The sequence below is a fragment of the Podarcis melisellensis genome (genome assembly GCF_964234715.1).
Source record: "Podarcis melisellensis genome assembly, chromosome: 7".
NCBI lineage: Eukaryota > Metazoa > Chordata > Lepidosauria > Squamata > Lacertidae > Podarcis > Podarcis melisellensis.
Window position 1 is genome coordinate 90510446 of NC_138539.1, and position 14504 is coordinate 90524949.

The 14504-nt window shown below is 43.0% G+C and overlaps 1 protein-coding gene across 2 annotated transcripts in view; it reads left to right on the plus strand.

Moving 5' to 3' along the window:
* SEMA5A (semaphorin 5A) overlaps window positions 1-14504 on the plus strand; it is a 159040-nt gene that overhangs the window by 82475 nt on the left and 62061 nt on the right. For both annotated transcript variants that reach the window (XM_081917739.1, XM_081917740.1), the window contains exons 3-4: window positions 4949-5048; window positions 8405-8450. In XM_081917739.1, coding sequence (XP_081773865.1) covers window positions 4949-5048; window positions 8405-8450 — 146 coding nt within the window. The remainder of the gene's footprint in view (window positions 1-4948; window positions 5049-8404; window positions 8451-14504) is intronic.

The window sequence follows — 14504 nt, forward strand, 5'->3', positions numbered from 1 at the left end:
AATTTTGGAGTACTACATCTGAATTTAACCCATAATGCTATAAAAAGGAAACACTACTATTACATTTTCAAAATTACTGTGTTTAATTATGATAATTCTATTTAAGTTTAGCAGTAGCCAGAAATCACTGACCTTCTGTTAGGCCAAGAAAATCACACACACTCATAGCATTTCACACCTTTATGAACCTAACTGCATTTTCTTCCTGAACCTCTTTGCTGGTGTGGTCAGGAAAGAACCAAGACCATTTGAAATTTAGGAGGAAGCAGAAGATTATAGACTTGTATGTGAGAAACTAGCAAGCTTTCATTTGAGATGTCAAAGGACTTTTTTAAAAAAGGGATTGCATATGGGAACAGCACTTTTACTTTGTGACATCAGCAGCCATTACTCTGATCCTCACCCCCCCCCTTTCACACCTATTTGCATGCCTAGCAACCAGCCCACTTCATGCTGGGACAGACTGCCATACTTAACAGACTTGGAAGCCAAATGTTGAGGTTTAAGGCAGGGCTATGAAAGCAAGAAACAACACAACTGATTTCTGGAAATGCAACTAAGTGATAGTGCCAGAGGAACATGGGGAAGCAGACAGAGATCTGATCCTAAGGGACAGAGAGTCGGATGAGGCAGAGGCTCAGGGAAGCAAAAATAGGGCAAAACCAAGGGAGAATAATGCTGGCATTCATCAGCCCACTCAGCTACTGCTCCTCATGACAACCATATTGCTTTTTGCATTCCCACCATTTGCAGGGAGCTGAAAATGATTCCATAACCTCTTTTAAATCCTGATGAAAGGGAGCTAGAGAAATAACATTGCATAAACTTAAAGGTGGTGTTTACAGTACTTGTGGTTGTACACTGCTTTCAGGTGTGAGGCCTTATTCTTTGTACTTGAGACTCCTTGTTCTTCTTTCTGATTGATTCTGATCAGACGTACGACTGCTTAACGACCAGACTTAGATGTCTTTGTGGGTTTTGCTGCTAATCAGCCTCCTTTTCTCCACAGGGACTGCCATAATTGCCAGTGTTCTTTCAGAGTACCAGCAGTGAACATATTGGCAATTTGAGCAGCTACGAAAGTTAGCAATGGTGCTACAGATGGGAGAAGGGGCATACTATGAATGAGGGGACTAACCAGCACAGATGCTGTTAAAAGTAAACAGTGATTACTCGGTGGGACGATAGGAAGTCATCAGGGTGAACAAATAAATAATGCACCAATTTCTTCTTGCATTTTTTTTTTTTTTTTGGCGTAGCTAGCATACACCCCAAGGAATTAAACCACAACAATCTGATGCAAGTAACTGCTACACACAGCTGAGTTCCCTTGCTTGCTGTAACTGTAATGATGATCTGTTGAAATAGATTCATTTACTTACTTGGCAATTATAGTTGCTGAAATCAGCTCTGTAAAATTCAGTGGAGGGCACAGGCCAGGCAAGGGTTTGTGGAAGAACAATGGAGCCACTGATTGTGCCATCTGAAATTCAGCACAAGAACAATATTTTCTGAAGGGCAGGTTCTGGCTAGGATCTGGAGAACCGCAAGGCTGCTTCTGCATGCACCAGGACCTGTTTTGGCTCTTCCTCCCTACAGCATCTTCCCATATCTTTCTCCCAAAGCTACTCTTTGGACCAGAACAACCTCCGGTGCAGCTTCAAACACAGGATCAGGGGCTGTGGCCAGAATCCTAAATTTCCCATTTAGTCACCTTGAATTTATAATTTGAAGTTTTCATTCAGAGTTTGATATCATTCCATCATCTCCCTTTAAACCGGACAGGCTACAATCTTGTGCACACTTACCTTGAGAAAGCCCTATTACACTCCTCTTTGAGCTGTAAATCAACTTGCATTATCCTAGTTTGCAGAAACAGAAGGCCTTTTGGGGGAAAAGATTCTCTCAGGCCTCCGATCCTTATGAAGTCCACAACAAATGGGCTGATTGCAGTCTGTCATAAATGAAGATTAATTGAATGAGCATCTCCGGCAACAGAAGGCAGAACAAATGTAGCAAAACTTTTACAAGCCTCCTGGAATTGCCCTGGTGACATATGGGAAGGGAGAGTAGCTTGAAATGTGGTTGTGTGTGTCTTGTTTCATTGCCCATTTGAAACAGAATTTTTGATTGAGCACATAGACTTAACGAAGATGATAAATTAGACTCTTCATGTTGTAGTTGCAGAACATTCTGTTACATTGGAAGGGGGTTGGCATATCCTTTGAGTGCCAAGCATTAGCTTTCCACTTCACTTCACTTCAGTTTCTTGGCGTTACAGAACATCCGCACTCAATTTCCAGCTTTATTTTAAAAACAACCAAAAAACACAATAACAACAATAACAGATAAAGCAGGAGTGGAATATAAATGGATGCCACAAGAAAATTAGAGGGGGAAACAGCAGATTGAGACAATTGCGTCCATATACTCTTCAAGTACCACATGCCTCAAAGATTGCTTAGAAGCTTCAGCTGGGGCAGAGCATCACCAGCTCATCTCCTCCGGGGGTGTGTGTGTGTGTGTCTTAACTATTTTGTCAATGCGCTGAATATATGCATCCTGCAGAGCACAGTTCAAGGTTCTGCTCATGACTGCCTCACCCATTGTGATCTCTTGCAGCTTTGAGCATCTTTGGCAGAAACCTCGTTCTCATTTGCTTTTTCTTCATTTTTAATCTCTGCGTTTCCCTCATCTGCATTTTTTTCTTTCACTCTTTCCCCCCTCCTTCATCAATCCTTTCCTCTTTCTTGTATTCCCGCCCCCCCACATTAATTCTCATCTCCTTTCCCAGCCCTTCTTCTTCCTTCATGTAATTCTCTCCCACTGTCTGCTGACTATTTTATGCATAAAGTTTCCTTCCTTCCTTCCTTTCTTCCTTGCTTTTTTTAAAAAAATATTTGTTTTTAGTTTCATGAAAGACAGAAAAAAACAGCAGGCCCAGCAAAGAAACAAAAGCAAAACAGAAAAAACTCAGTTGAATAACCTAGGAATGTAGCTGGGTGCAGGAAGGTAGCAATGATGTCTACCACACTCTTGACTCATCTCTTGTTTCTTCTTCTTCATCATCTTCATGTGTCTCATCTTCTTGCCCCCCTTATCACCGCCACCACTTACCTTCCATTGATGTCTCCTCCTCTTTCCTTTCTTAAAAGTAATGGTCAGCTCATTCCTTGTTCTCTTGAGGCATTCCAGGGACCGGCCACTGTGAGAAGTGAAGAATGGGCAGGATGTGCCCGTTCAGATCTAGCAGGGCTCTTCCTATGTTCTGAATCCTAGTGATTTTTTGGTGTCAGTTGACCCTGCTGCTCTCCTCTTATATTTTAACCTTTTCTCTTTTTGTCTGTTTGGGTGCCTTTTAACTGTAAGCAAACTCCAATATTCCCTGTTTTCATTGATCCTTTCATTTTTGCTATCTTCCCCTCTCTTTCATCTAAATTTATTGAATGTCTTGACTGGTCACAGTCTTCAGCTGCAACTTCTGTTTCATCTCTACTAGTGTTGTTTTTATTGTTTACACCCCTCCAAAACCTGCTCACTGTAATTTTACAAACCATGTCCTCTTGCTAAATTACAGGGGGTTTTGTCTGTTCTTATTCTCTCCTCTGATTGTTACATGGTTGGCCTTTCCATTTAAAAAATGAAAACCCAGTTCCTTGCATTCTCATTGAATTGCCTAAAGGGTGTGTGAGAACCATGACTAAGGTTACCAGATTTTTTTCAGTGAATCCAGGGACACTTTTCAACTTCAGTTGAAATACAAAACACATAATAAGAATGACAGAAGCAAATATTGCCTTGGGCAACTGAAGGAAAGCAGAAACACCAATCTGTGTTAACTCTGGACTGTATTGCATTTACATGAACGCAAATGGCTTCTTCTTCGTTAACATTATAAAAAATGTAATATTTCTCCTCTGTTGCATGGCCTTCCTCGGGGCCCCTGCCTGCTCTCTCGGGTTGGGGCTGGGCTTGGTCATGTGCCCTTGCCCTCCCAGTGCTCTCTCCTACCTCTCTTCCTCAGCAGTGGCGGTGGCGCGGCAAGGTCAGGGCTCCCCTCTTCTTTCTCCTTCCTCTTTCTCTCTATTCCTCCTCCTCCTCCTTTCCCCCTTCTCCCTGCGTCGGCTCCATGGTTTTCCTGGCCCTGGAGCGCCTCTGGACAGTTGGCCGGGCGCTCTTGTGCCCGGCTTGATTTGGGTCGCGGGGGGGGTGTCAGTGGCTCCCCCAGTTGATGCGCCCAGCGCCCCCAGTTCCCGCTTGGCAGTGGCGGCAGCAGCGGTAGCACATTCGGCTCTGGCTGGCTTCTGGAGCTGCTTGTTGCCGTGGTGCCCGCCATTTTGCTTCACCGGAAGTCCCCATATGATGTGTCTTGTGCCGTTGAACCAATCACGCAACATTCATTCCCTACTAATAAATCTGCAACACTTAAAATATAAATCCAGGGACATTAAATGAAATCCGGGGATGGATTTTGTCTGGGGACAGATTTGTAAATCTGGGAACTATCCCCGGGAAACGGGGACGTCTGATAACCTTAACCCTGACACCACATTTTCACAATGCATGTGCACCTACATGAACCATAAATCCACCCTAAACCATACAGTTGACACCCATAGCTTGAAGTTGCTTTTACAGGTAGCTATATAAGGGGACCAGGTTCATGCAAAACCAGGAAACATGTGAATCTTGAAACCACCTCCAGTTCTTCTGAGGAGAAATAGACAGAAAGAAGCACATGAGTCTGTGCCTGGAAACCTCTCTATCAAGAGGACTGCTTTAGGCTAGCACTATGCTAAAGAAACAGTAGCTTACAAGGCTGTTGTAAGGATTCATGAAATAAGATAGGCAGAGTTCCTTGATAGCATTGAAAAATCTATGTAAATGCTAAATATTTTTAATGCTAATAATCTGATTTTATGTATTTATCAAATTTATGTTTGTATAGAGATTGCTCCTTGGTTACATGTATTCAGAGCAGAAAATGCTGTCGACTTTTCTCAGATAACATTTGATCCAAGACAAAAAGAACTTGTTGTTGGAGCAAGGTGAGACAATGCTTTCTAAAAATTCTCTCTTATCAGATGGTTAATTTTTTTTGTTTGAATGCATATTTGATTAAATACATCATTTATATCCATGTAACATGCCAACAAGCTATGGACTTCAAAATTAGCTGTGATATTTGGTAACCACTTTTCTAAGAAAACTAGATTCTGCAGTCCTTGCAGTGTTTAGGACTTGAAGCTCAGTGATGCAGCCAAGAGAATCATATTATACAATTCTGGTTAGACTGTCACAGTAAGGGAGGGAGTGGCTGAATCAGCATTTGATTTGTGGGTGTTTCTCCCTTTCATGCAAATTATGAAGCTGACTCACAACAGGTTAAAGCACTGTCTGCTACTGCTCTTTGTATTTCTGTCAAGAGTGGATTTTTTAGCAGTAGAGTGCATCTTGACACTCTGCTATGAGCCTAGACTTTTACTAGTTTCAAATCAGCCCAATGAACAAATCTTGCAAACAGTTAAGAGTCAGACATGCTTAAACTTGCCCAGCAATATCTTAATTTGGGATACAACTGTTGTGGCCCTAAGAATGCAATATTTTTGCCCTTTTTATTATCCTGCTTTTGATTCCAGCTATCTACAGATGTTGACTGTCCTGGGTTTCTGGGGTCAGACTGAGCTATAATAATACTGCTTTAAGGAAGTGGCTTAGATGATGACTGGTGGTTTGTTTTATTAGTTGCCCCAAAAATTTAAACAGCTAACCCCCAAAGTGTTGTTTTTGTTTTGATGAAGCAATGCAACTTAAATAAAACATGTCATGTCACCACTTGCAGTGTGCATGGATGAAAGTTCTTTCTTACGTTGGTTAAAATTCAGTTGTGATCAAATTGGTGAACATTGCTCCTTAGCCCAGTCCTGCCTTTCAATGCCAGTTCATTTGAGCTTCCTACCCATAGCTGTCAACGTTTCCCTTTTTTAAAGGGAAATTCCCTTATTCTGAATAGGATTCATCGCAAGAAAAGGGAAAAGTTGACAGCTGTGCTCCTACCAACCCCCCCTAGAAGGAAGTAGGAAGAGAATGTTAGCAGGCTGCTGAAAAGCTCTCACTTGGAACTCCTGGAATGTGCCATCAACCTGCTTGCTGATTTTTCCGCTTGCTCTGCCCTGATACTCCATGAATCCTACCCAGCTTGTACTCTCCTGGTTTTCCTTTGATATAGCTCTACTACCCATGCCCTGGCAGTAAAAAGAACCAAAAGAGATCTGTGCAGGTGGTGGTGGTTTGGTTCTGCAGAGAAGAAAAATATGGTTTTTCAGATCTGGGCTGAAGCAGGTTGCTTTGGTTTTTTGTTTCTAAAACCTTACGGCTTCAAACAATGGAACAGCTGCTCATCAAAAGGTGAAGGAATTTTTTAGGTTATTGCAATGCCTCTTTAAAATAATTTATGAATTCAAATTTGGTTTCATAGGTACTGAGATAGCAATAATTCCTCTCATTAATCATTGCCACAGTTGTTCAAGATGATGGCCAAACCTGAATTTGAATTGTTTTCAAAGTCAGAAAAAACCTCCCTAACTCCTATTACAGATTTTATAAATATCTATATGACTGGACTGCATCAAAGACCACCTTCTGATATTCATGTTAATTAATGAAACTAACAGATTATCTTGGGCTGTTACCCAGCAACCACCTAACAAAAATAATGGTTAGCCAGCAGCCACAACAGGACATTTATTTTTATGATGTTTCATTAAAGTTTGTAACCAAGAGCGAGTGAGAGTTGGAAATGGGAGATCCAAAGTGCCACTGGAATATGGATGCCTGGATAAGAAGGTCTTCATGGCTGCATTAGAGGTGTCCTGTCTTTACACATTGCGGATTTGATGCTGTCAGAGGAAATGTGTGTGTGAGAGAGAAATAGGAGTTTTAATAATGGAGACCACAGTAGTGAGGGTGAAAATTTCAAAGAAGTTTTTGACAATGAGCTACTGTAGGAAAGGAAGGTCGTTTCTTCCTGGCTGGCTTTTCATTTTTCTCAAATAGAAAACAGCAGATGCACTGCTGCTACAGGAAGGCAATCTGAGAGAGGCTGTCCAACTGAAAAAAGCCCTTCAGCCTTGCAATTCCTAAAACGGGGTTTCCATTCTGCATAAATTAGGGATAAGCAGCTGAAGGCCCATAGGCCAAACTGCCCTTCTCTGAGGGTTATTATCTGGCCAACTCAGAAACAAGATACTGTATGTGGGGTTGAGTGGATAGTCACTGACAGTCCACTTTGGAGAGACGAAGCTGCTCCAACAACTTTCACCCCATCTTTATCAAGCTTCTCCTGCAAATCTAGTTGCTGACTAGAGGAATATTTTATTTTTGTGCTTGCTGCAGGAAAGTCTACAGAAATATTCATGTAAAATGTATGAAAAGATGAGCTCCTGTAGATTCAGAAAGAAAAGAAGGAAGGTCCTTAAAGGACCTTTGCAGTATTCAACCAAATAATTGCACAGAGTGACTTCTGCTTGTGTGATGGGACTTCCCCTTCCCTTCCCCTTCTCTCCCTGCACCCCCCACTGTCCCCAAAACTGCTCCTGAAGGGGAAGATGTAGGGGAGGAGAGTCACATTGTACAAGCCTAGCTCATTCCTACTTAGTGCTACTTGAATACAACCCTGGGCTCTGGGACTTCCTCTCTGCCTATGCTCCACATGTCAAGAGTCTACAGAGTTAAATATTTGATATATAACAGACACACAGATATTTGTATCTCCTCCTCCTAGTCACTCAAAATGCCAGTGGGAGTAAACTTTAGAGAAACTAAGAAAGAAAATGTAGATCTCATCCTAAGTTGCTTAAGGTAAGATACCTAGAGTAAAATTATCAAACATTTCTCTGCTTTTGACAAGCTTCAGTGTACACTTAGAAACGCCTAACAAGACAAACAAGTTTTGAAACGTTTTATTTCTCTGTCAGAGTATTTCTAAATTGACAACCCATTGAAAAATACCATGGCAGTGTACAATAAAATCATGAAACATCATAAAACTATAAAATAATGAAATACAGAACAAGTGGCCAACACTTCTTCGCAAAATAGAAATGTTTTCAGCAGGCAGTAGATTTCCAAAATTGCAGGGGCTTGTTTGATTTCAATAGGAAATCTTCCAAACTCCTGGTTCTGCTAAGCTAAACACAATGTGTAGTTAACAGATACATTATATAGGTTTACTCCTTATTGAAGAGCTAGGGGCGGCTGCAGCTATTTGTCAAGTGCAGTGTCAGTGGCAAATCCAGATTTACTGTGACAAAGGCTTTTCAGCTTCTAAATCAAGAATATCCAAGAGCCATGGTCTCCTGGTTCACCTGCATGACTGATGCCATTTCTCCTTTCCCTCTTTTAGAAACTACCTCTTCAGGCTACATAGTGAGGATCTTTCTCTCATCCAGGTAAGCAGTTAACTTTTACCCCTCCCTCTTTTAAAAAAGAAGCAAAACAAATGGACATTAAAACGTTTTCAGTGAAGATGTGAAAAAGCTTCAGGATGTCAAATGGTGCAACTGACTTTTGTTTTCCCCTTCTTTTGTCCCCTTTAAAGCATTTTTATTGAATTTTATCCACACAGTTGGCTTCTCTTGTATATTTTATTTCTCACTATACAGTATTTTAAAATAAATCTCAAAACAGCTTTTTGGGACAAGTTGTGTAGGCTTATTTTAATACATCTTTCTTCTAGCAATTAGCATTTCAGGGACCAGGAGCATGTGGTTCTGCTGCCTTCTGTCCTTGATAGCTAGTTTTCTATGCAGAGGGTTTTTTCTCTCTCTCTGGTACGGAAGGGCATTTCATCAAGTCAATTCCCACCTGCAGTCTGAAGTGGGTACAACCTACAGTGATCTATAGACAAATGTATCTACCATGACTTGTACATGCGCAATATGGTTGCTACTGCTGATGGTTTGTATTTACATTTCTTATAGATAGATAAGGTTTAATTATGTCTTAGCTCCATATGTTATGCAGCCAGGTAAGGTGTGTGTGTGTGTGTGTACAACTCTTTGAGGAGCCCAGCGCACCTGTATTGCGTGCCTCCCCCCCCCCCCATGTTAGGCGCAACTTAGCACCTTTGCCACACATTATTTGACAGAAAACCTGGGCTGGCAACCAAGTATGTCAGAGAGAACTATAGCCAATCCTGGCTCTTTGCTAATATGCCCTTGTGTCTAATACTTTCCCAAACATGTTCCTCTTAACCTAAAAAGGTCATGTGTGAATTATCTTCAAAATCTAACATATAAATTGGCTCTCAGTTTGTGAAGCCATGACGTGGATGGCATTCAACTCTTTGCTTGTGGGGAACAGAAATTCCCCATAAGCTAAGCATAATCATGGAAGCTAATTGTGCGTATGATCCCTACCTGAGTCTGCATTTTGTATTTTGTATTCCTATTGCACAGAGGGTTTCAGCTGTTACTGAATTGCCTTTATATTCCATCTTGTAAAGATGCCTTTAAAAACATACAAAACACTTGCTTGCCTTGGCAGCCAAAGGCCTTTATATTAGAAGCAACCCCTGCTACAAGAGGAACTTGGTCTGTCTACCTACTCAGGGCCATTTTCACTGTGCTCTTGGGGCACAATGTGTCCAAATTAACCACCTACAATTTTTTTTAGAAAGGGGGAGAAGGAGGCATACGGTCGTGCACTATAGCCGTGCAGGTGTTTTACTCCCTGCATTAATGAGGTTAATGGTGAGTGAAGTTGAAATACTAGCATATATGGGGTATTTATTGAGGGCGGCTTCACCCTTTGCCAGGCAAATATTTTTGTTGTGTGGTTACCAGAGCTTCCCATAGATACTTGCCTAGGAGAGAGACGAGTGAAATTAATGGGTATTACTGGAGATTAGGCATGCACAGGACTGAGTTATAAATCTATGGGCAATATTCATGCATGTCCACATGTCTTTTAAATGTGTGCACAGGTAAGAACAAATGCAGCTATGTGCTACTTCACCAAGGACTGAAGTTCAAAGAGGTTGGAATTATAATTGTAATAAACAGAAATGTAGAAACTACAATTCATAGGATTTTTGACCTGACAGTTATTTATCTGCTGTAATGCCAGGTTCCCTGCAAGACTTCTTGCATAGCACAACACATTATATATTTCACTAACCTTTCTCTACAGCCATCCATATAGATTCTTCAGCTATTGATATCATACACACTCTGGCTTTTATCAGCTTTTATTTTAAAGCATGTACCACTATCCTTTCAGTTCTGCCTCAGTTTGATTACAGAATTTGTCTGACAGAAGACCACAGTACATGTTAACAGTTCGACAGCATTATTCCAAAAATCCTGCCAAGCATTGCTAAAGGGTACGGCTGGAAATAAATGCCAAATTTGTTTGAGCACATTTTGACACAGCTTGAAGAATTTTCTCAGAATTGCTTCTCAATAGTGTTTTGAATAATGCTCATTGCATCTCTAAGATGCCCTCAGCTGCCATGTGTTGGTACCATAACTGTTTGAAAAAGTAACTTAAAATGCAGGCTGCTCAGAGGAGCTGGGAGGGATGCTGGCTTCTGAGGGGGCTGCTCCATGAAAATATGCAGTACTGTTTTTTGTGGGGTTTTTTAAAGACAACCACCATGTGAATTATTATTAGGAATGAGAAAGAGGAAGGACCATTGCTGGCTGGCAGAGCATATGCACTGCATACAAAAGTTCCAGGCAGAACTCGGAATGTCCTACAGAGTCAGGTCAGGGGTTCTCAACATGGTGCCCTCCAGCCCCAGCCAGCATGACTAAGGATCGGGATAATGGGAGTTGTAGTCCCAAATACCTGCAGGCTGCCATGTTGCCTGTCCTGGTCTCAGTCATCTTCACTAAGTCTTAGACAGGAGAACTGCTACCTCAAGAGCATCCTGAAGTCATATAAAAGCTGGTTGGCTGGCCTGAGCCACCTGCATTAGCTCTACCCCTTCAGGAGAATGGTTTGTTCTTTTAAAGGGCCTTTGCCCTATTCTGCAAAAGCTGCCTCCTGCAGGCGGGAGGAAGTGAGGGGTGTCCTGAGCTGACAACCCTCCAACATTTCTGTGACGAAAATAGAGACGTCCATAACAACAACAGCAACTTTACTATTTATATCCCGCCCATCTGACTGGGTTGCCCTAGCCACTCACGGTGGCTTCCAACATATATAAAAACATAATAAAACATTAAACATTAAAAAACTTCCAGACATTTAAAAAACTTCCCTTCAGATGGCTCGGGGGTCAGATAACTCCATACCCTCCAACATTACTCCAATGAAAATAGGGATGTCCTAAGGAAAAGGGATCAAATCAGAAACCAGGACAGTTTCTGTAAATCCAGAACTGTCCCTGTAAACGAGGGACACTTGGAGGATCTGCTGGAGTCTGACAATAGTGCATCCTCTGGCCTGGGTAGTCTGGGAGGAGGGGGAGGTGATGACTCCTCAGGCAGTGGCTTCTCTCCCTCTGAGATCACCATGCAGCTAGAGAACGTCGCGGGTTCTCTGAATGTGGGCTGTGATATTTTCCTTTCTTCCTCATGAGCTGTTGCGACAGAGAAAGCAGCACTTCTTCCAGGTGCAACAAGTCTTAGGGAGAGTATTTTGAACTGGTAAAAAGAACTTGCTCATGCTACCCTAATTTTGCAAAGTCTCACCAGTCTCAGGTGCATAACTCCTTTTGGGGGTCTGCCTAGATGTGACAGTCACCACTAGCTAAATGGGTTGCATCCAGTGGTGACCGTCTGCTGACAGAAGACACTTTGATCCGGCAGAGGCTTTAGCAGAACCGGGAAGGAGGAGATTTTCTCCAGTTTGTCCTCACTGCAGCCCCCATCTATTCCTGAATGGGGGACCCTTCAGAACAGCACATAAGATTCAGAGGGAAGGGGGACCTGCAGAGGACAGAACGAATTGACAAAAATCACCTCAGTCTGCTTTCCACTGAGTAAAACCTCCACTGGATTGAAGAATCTTCTGTCTCCATGAGAGACACCACAGGCGGCAGCAGAATGGCTTTAAGTGGAGGATGAGGCTGTTACTGCTGTTAACTACTACTGCTAAATTAAACTTCGGCTTGGCCATAACCCTTGTGCTCTGCTTGTAAGTTTCCAGAGCTGTCTTGTCTTACGGTTGTTGGAGAAATGACTGGAGTTGATCTAGCAAGGCAGTTCTCATGTTCACGTGTGTTCCTTCCAGGGCCGTCGTAAGCATATCCGGCGCCATGGTGCAAAGCTCCCTCAGGCGCCCGCTCCCCCCCACCCCGTCTAGGGAGAATGGCACTGCCGGTGGGGCTGGAGGTGGCAGGCAGCGGCTGGAGGGCGGCACCAGGGCGCCAAGTTCTGGAGGGCGCCAGGGAAGAGGCTGGACACGGTGCCTCCCGGCTCAACTGGCTGCTTGGTGCTGCAGTGGCCATGGCAGAAGGAGGCGCTGGGCGTGGCACTGCTTTGGCGGTGAGCTGATGCTGGGAGGCGCCGCGTCCAGCCTCTGCCTCTTCCCTGGCACCCTCCAGAACTTGGCGTCCTGGTGCCCTGCGCCACTAGCCTCTATGGGTAAAACGCCCCTGGTTCCTTCAGTAAGCAATAAACTCCGTTCCCTGACTATGATACAACAACTAACACATCTTGGAACGATGCACAGTGATGCTATTCCATTGTCGCATGGGTACGGTCAATCTGTGTTGGTCAGAGGTTGGCAGAGGCTCTCTGCCAAGGACCTTCTGTCCCTGATGCTTCTCCTCCTTTGGCTGTCATTGCCCATGTGCTCACCAAACCCAGGCCTGGGGGGGGGGGAGCAAGTGAGTAGCAATGGCAGCGAAGGAGAAGCTGCTTCCCCGCTGCCTCTCACTCCCTGATCAGCTAGCAAACTCCTGGGGTGGAGGATGACGGTTTTTGCCAGAGCCCCCCTTCACCAGCCCTGCAAACCTGAAGCCTGCACTGATTACTGTCATTTTGTTCTGTCAAATTATATTCTTGGTTGCATTGCACCTTTGAAAAACATGGTGTTTGAATACACGGCATAAGATGTGAAGGCAAACAGATAACAATAGTAAAAACGCAGCTAAATGGAATTATGAAATTATGTAGCTGTTTTCTGAGGCGGTGTAATCAAACCACCTTTGGAAATATTATATTTTGCCAGTGTCTAATTACCAGAGCCATCTGCCTAAGGCATGCTCTGCCATCTGTCTGGAATTTTGTTTTGTTCTTTTCTGTTTGTTTTCTGTTTTTAGTTTAGAGAAGTTCATAGAATCACAGAATTGTGGAGTTGGAAGGGGCTCAAAAGAGATGTATTTCTGTTGGTATGAAGTGGTTGCGGTGGGAGATGTTGTTGCTGTATCTGTCTGGTGTGCGTCATAATGGGTGTAACAGCGCAATACTTCATTCATACACAAACTCCTCCTTGTTCTTCCCCCAAAGCTCCTATGGGCAGGGCTGTCTTTACCCAGGGTGCAAGGGGTGCGGGGCACCCGGGCGCTGAATTCCGGGGGACGCCCGCCGCTCTTAACTATCTACCTGTTATGCAGTAATAAATAATTTTGATTAAGCTAGAAAAACAAAATACATATATACCTAGGTATTACTGAAATGTATACCTACTGTTTCACCAAAAGACTTTCGTCTTTCTGCGGTCATTTACCAAAGACACGCTGCGCCAGCGGCAGCGCTTGTCATTCACAACAGCGGGGCTTGTCAGACTCAACGGTGCTATGCACGCGAAATTAACTCTTACATTAAAATATTGTGTTACGTATTGTATTGAGCTGCTATGCGGCACCGGGGTCAGCGGCACCTTTGACATGACTGATGTTTCTCCTAAGTAGGTGCCTAAACAATACTTATAAATTTAAGTGTGGTGGTGTTGTATACTTCAGTATAAGTGTATTGTAAATATTAAATAAAAATAAATAAATAGCCTCCACTTGCTGAACTCCACCCACTGAACTGCCTTCAGGTATATTCTTCCATTCATCCAGTTACCTTTTTCTTTCCTTCCTTCGTTTCTCCTCTGTGTAAACTGAGATTGTAAGCTCCTTGAGGCAGAGATCTGCTTTTGTCTTTCCCCCCTCCTTTTCTTTATGTTACTCTGTAAAATGTGTATTTTTCTGGTGGTAAAAAAACCAAAAAACAAAGAGACAAACCAGGCTTGCTGTTAACTGAATTTGGTGCTTAGAGCAGGCAGGGGTTTGGAGAAAAGCAGGAGACAGAAGGCAAGAGTTTATACTAGAGCTGGACCAAACTTTTCATGTTGAAATCTGGCATTTCAAGGCAATAGAACCATTCACTGAATTGGGAAGCAGGTTAAGCAGGAAAAAGCCGATCTCTCTGATTTCTAGTCCTAACCATGTGGAACAGTGAAGATCAGAAGTCCTGAAACAGAACAGGGCATGGTTGTCAACTTTTCAACCAGCCCTGGTTCCTGTGTCTTTTAAAAGTGTTTGATCTTCAGCAATTAGCAGGTGA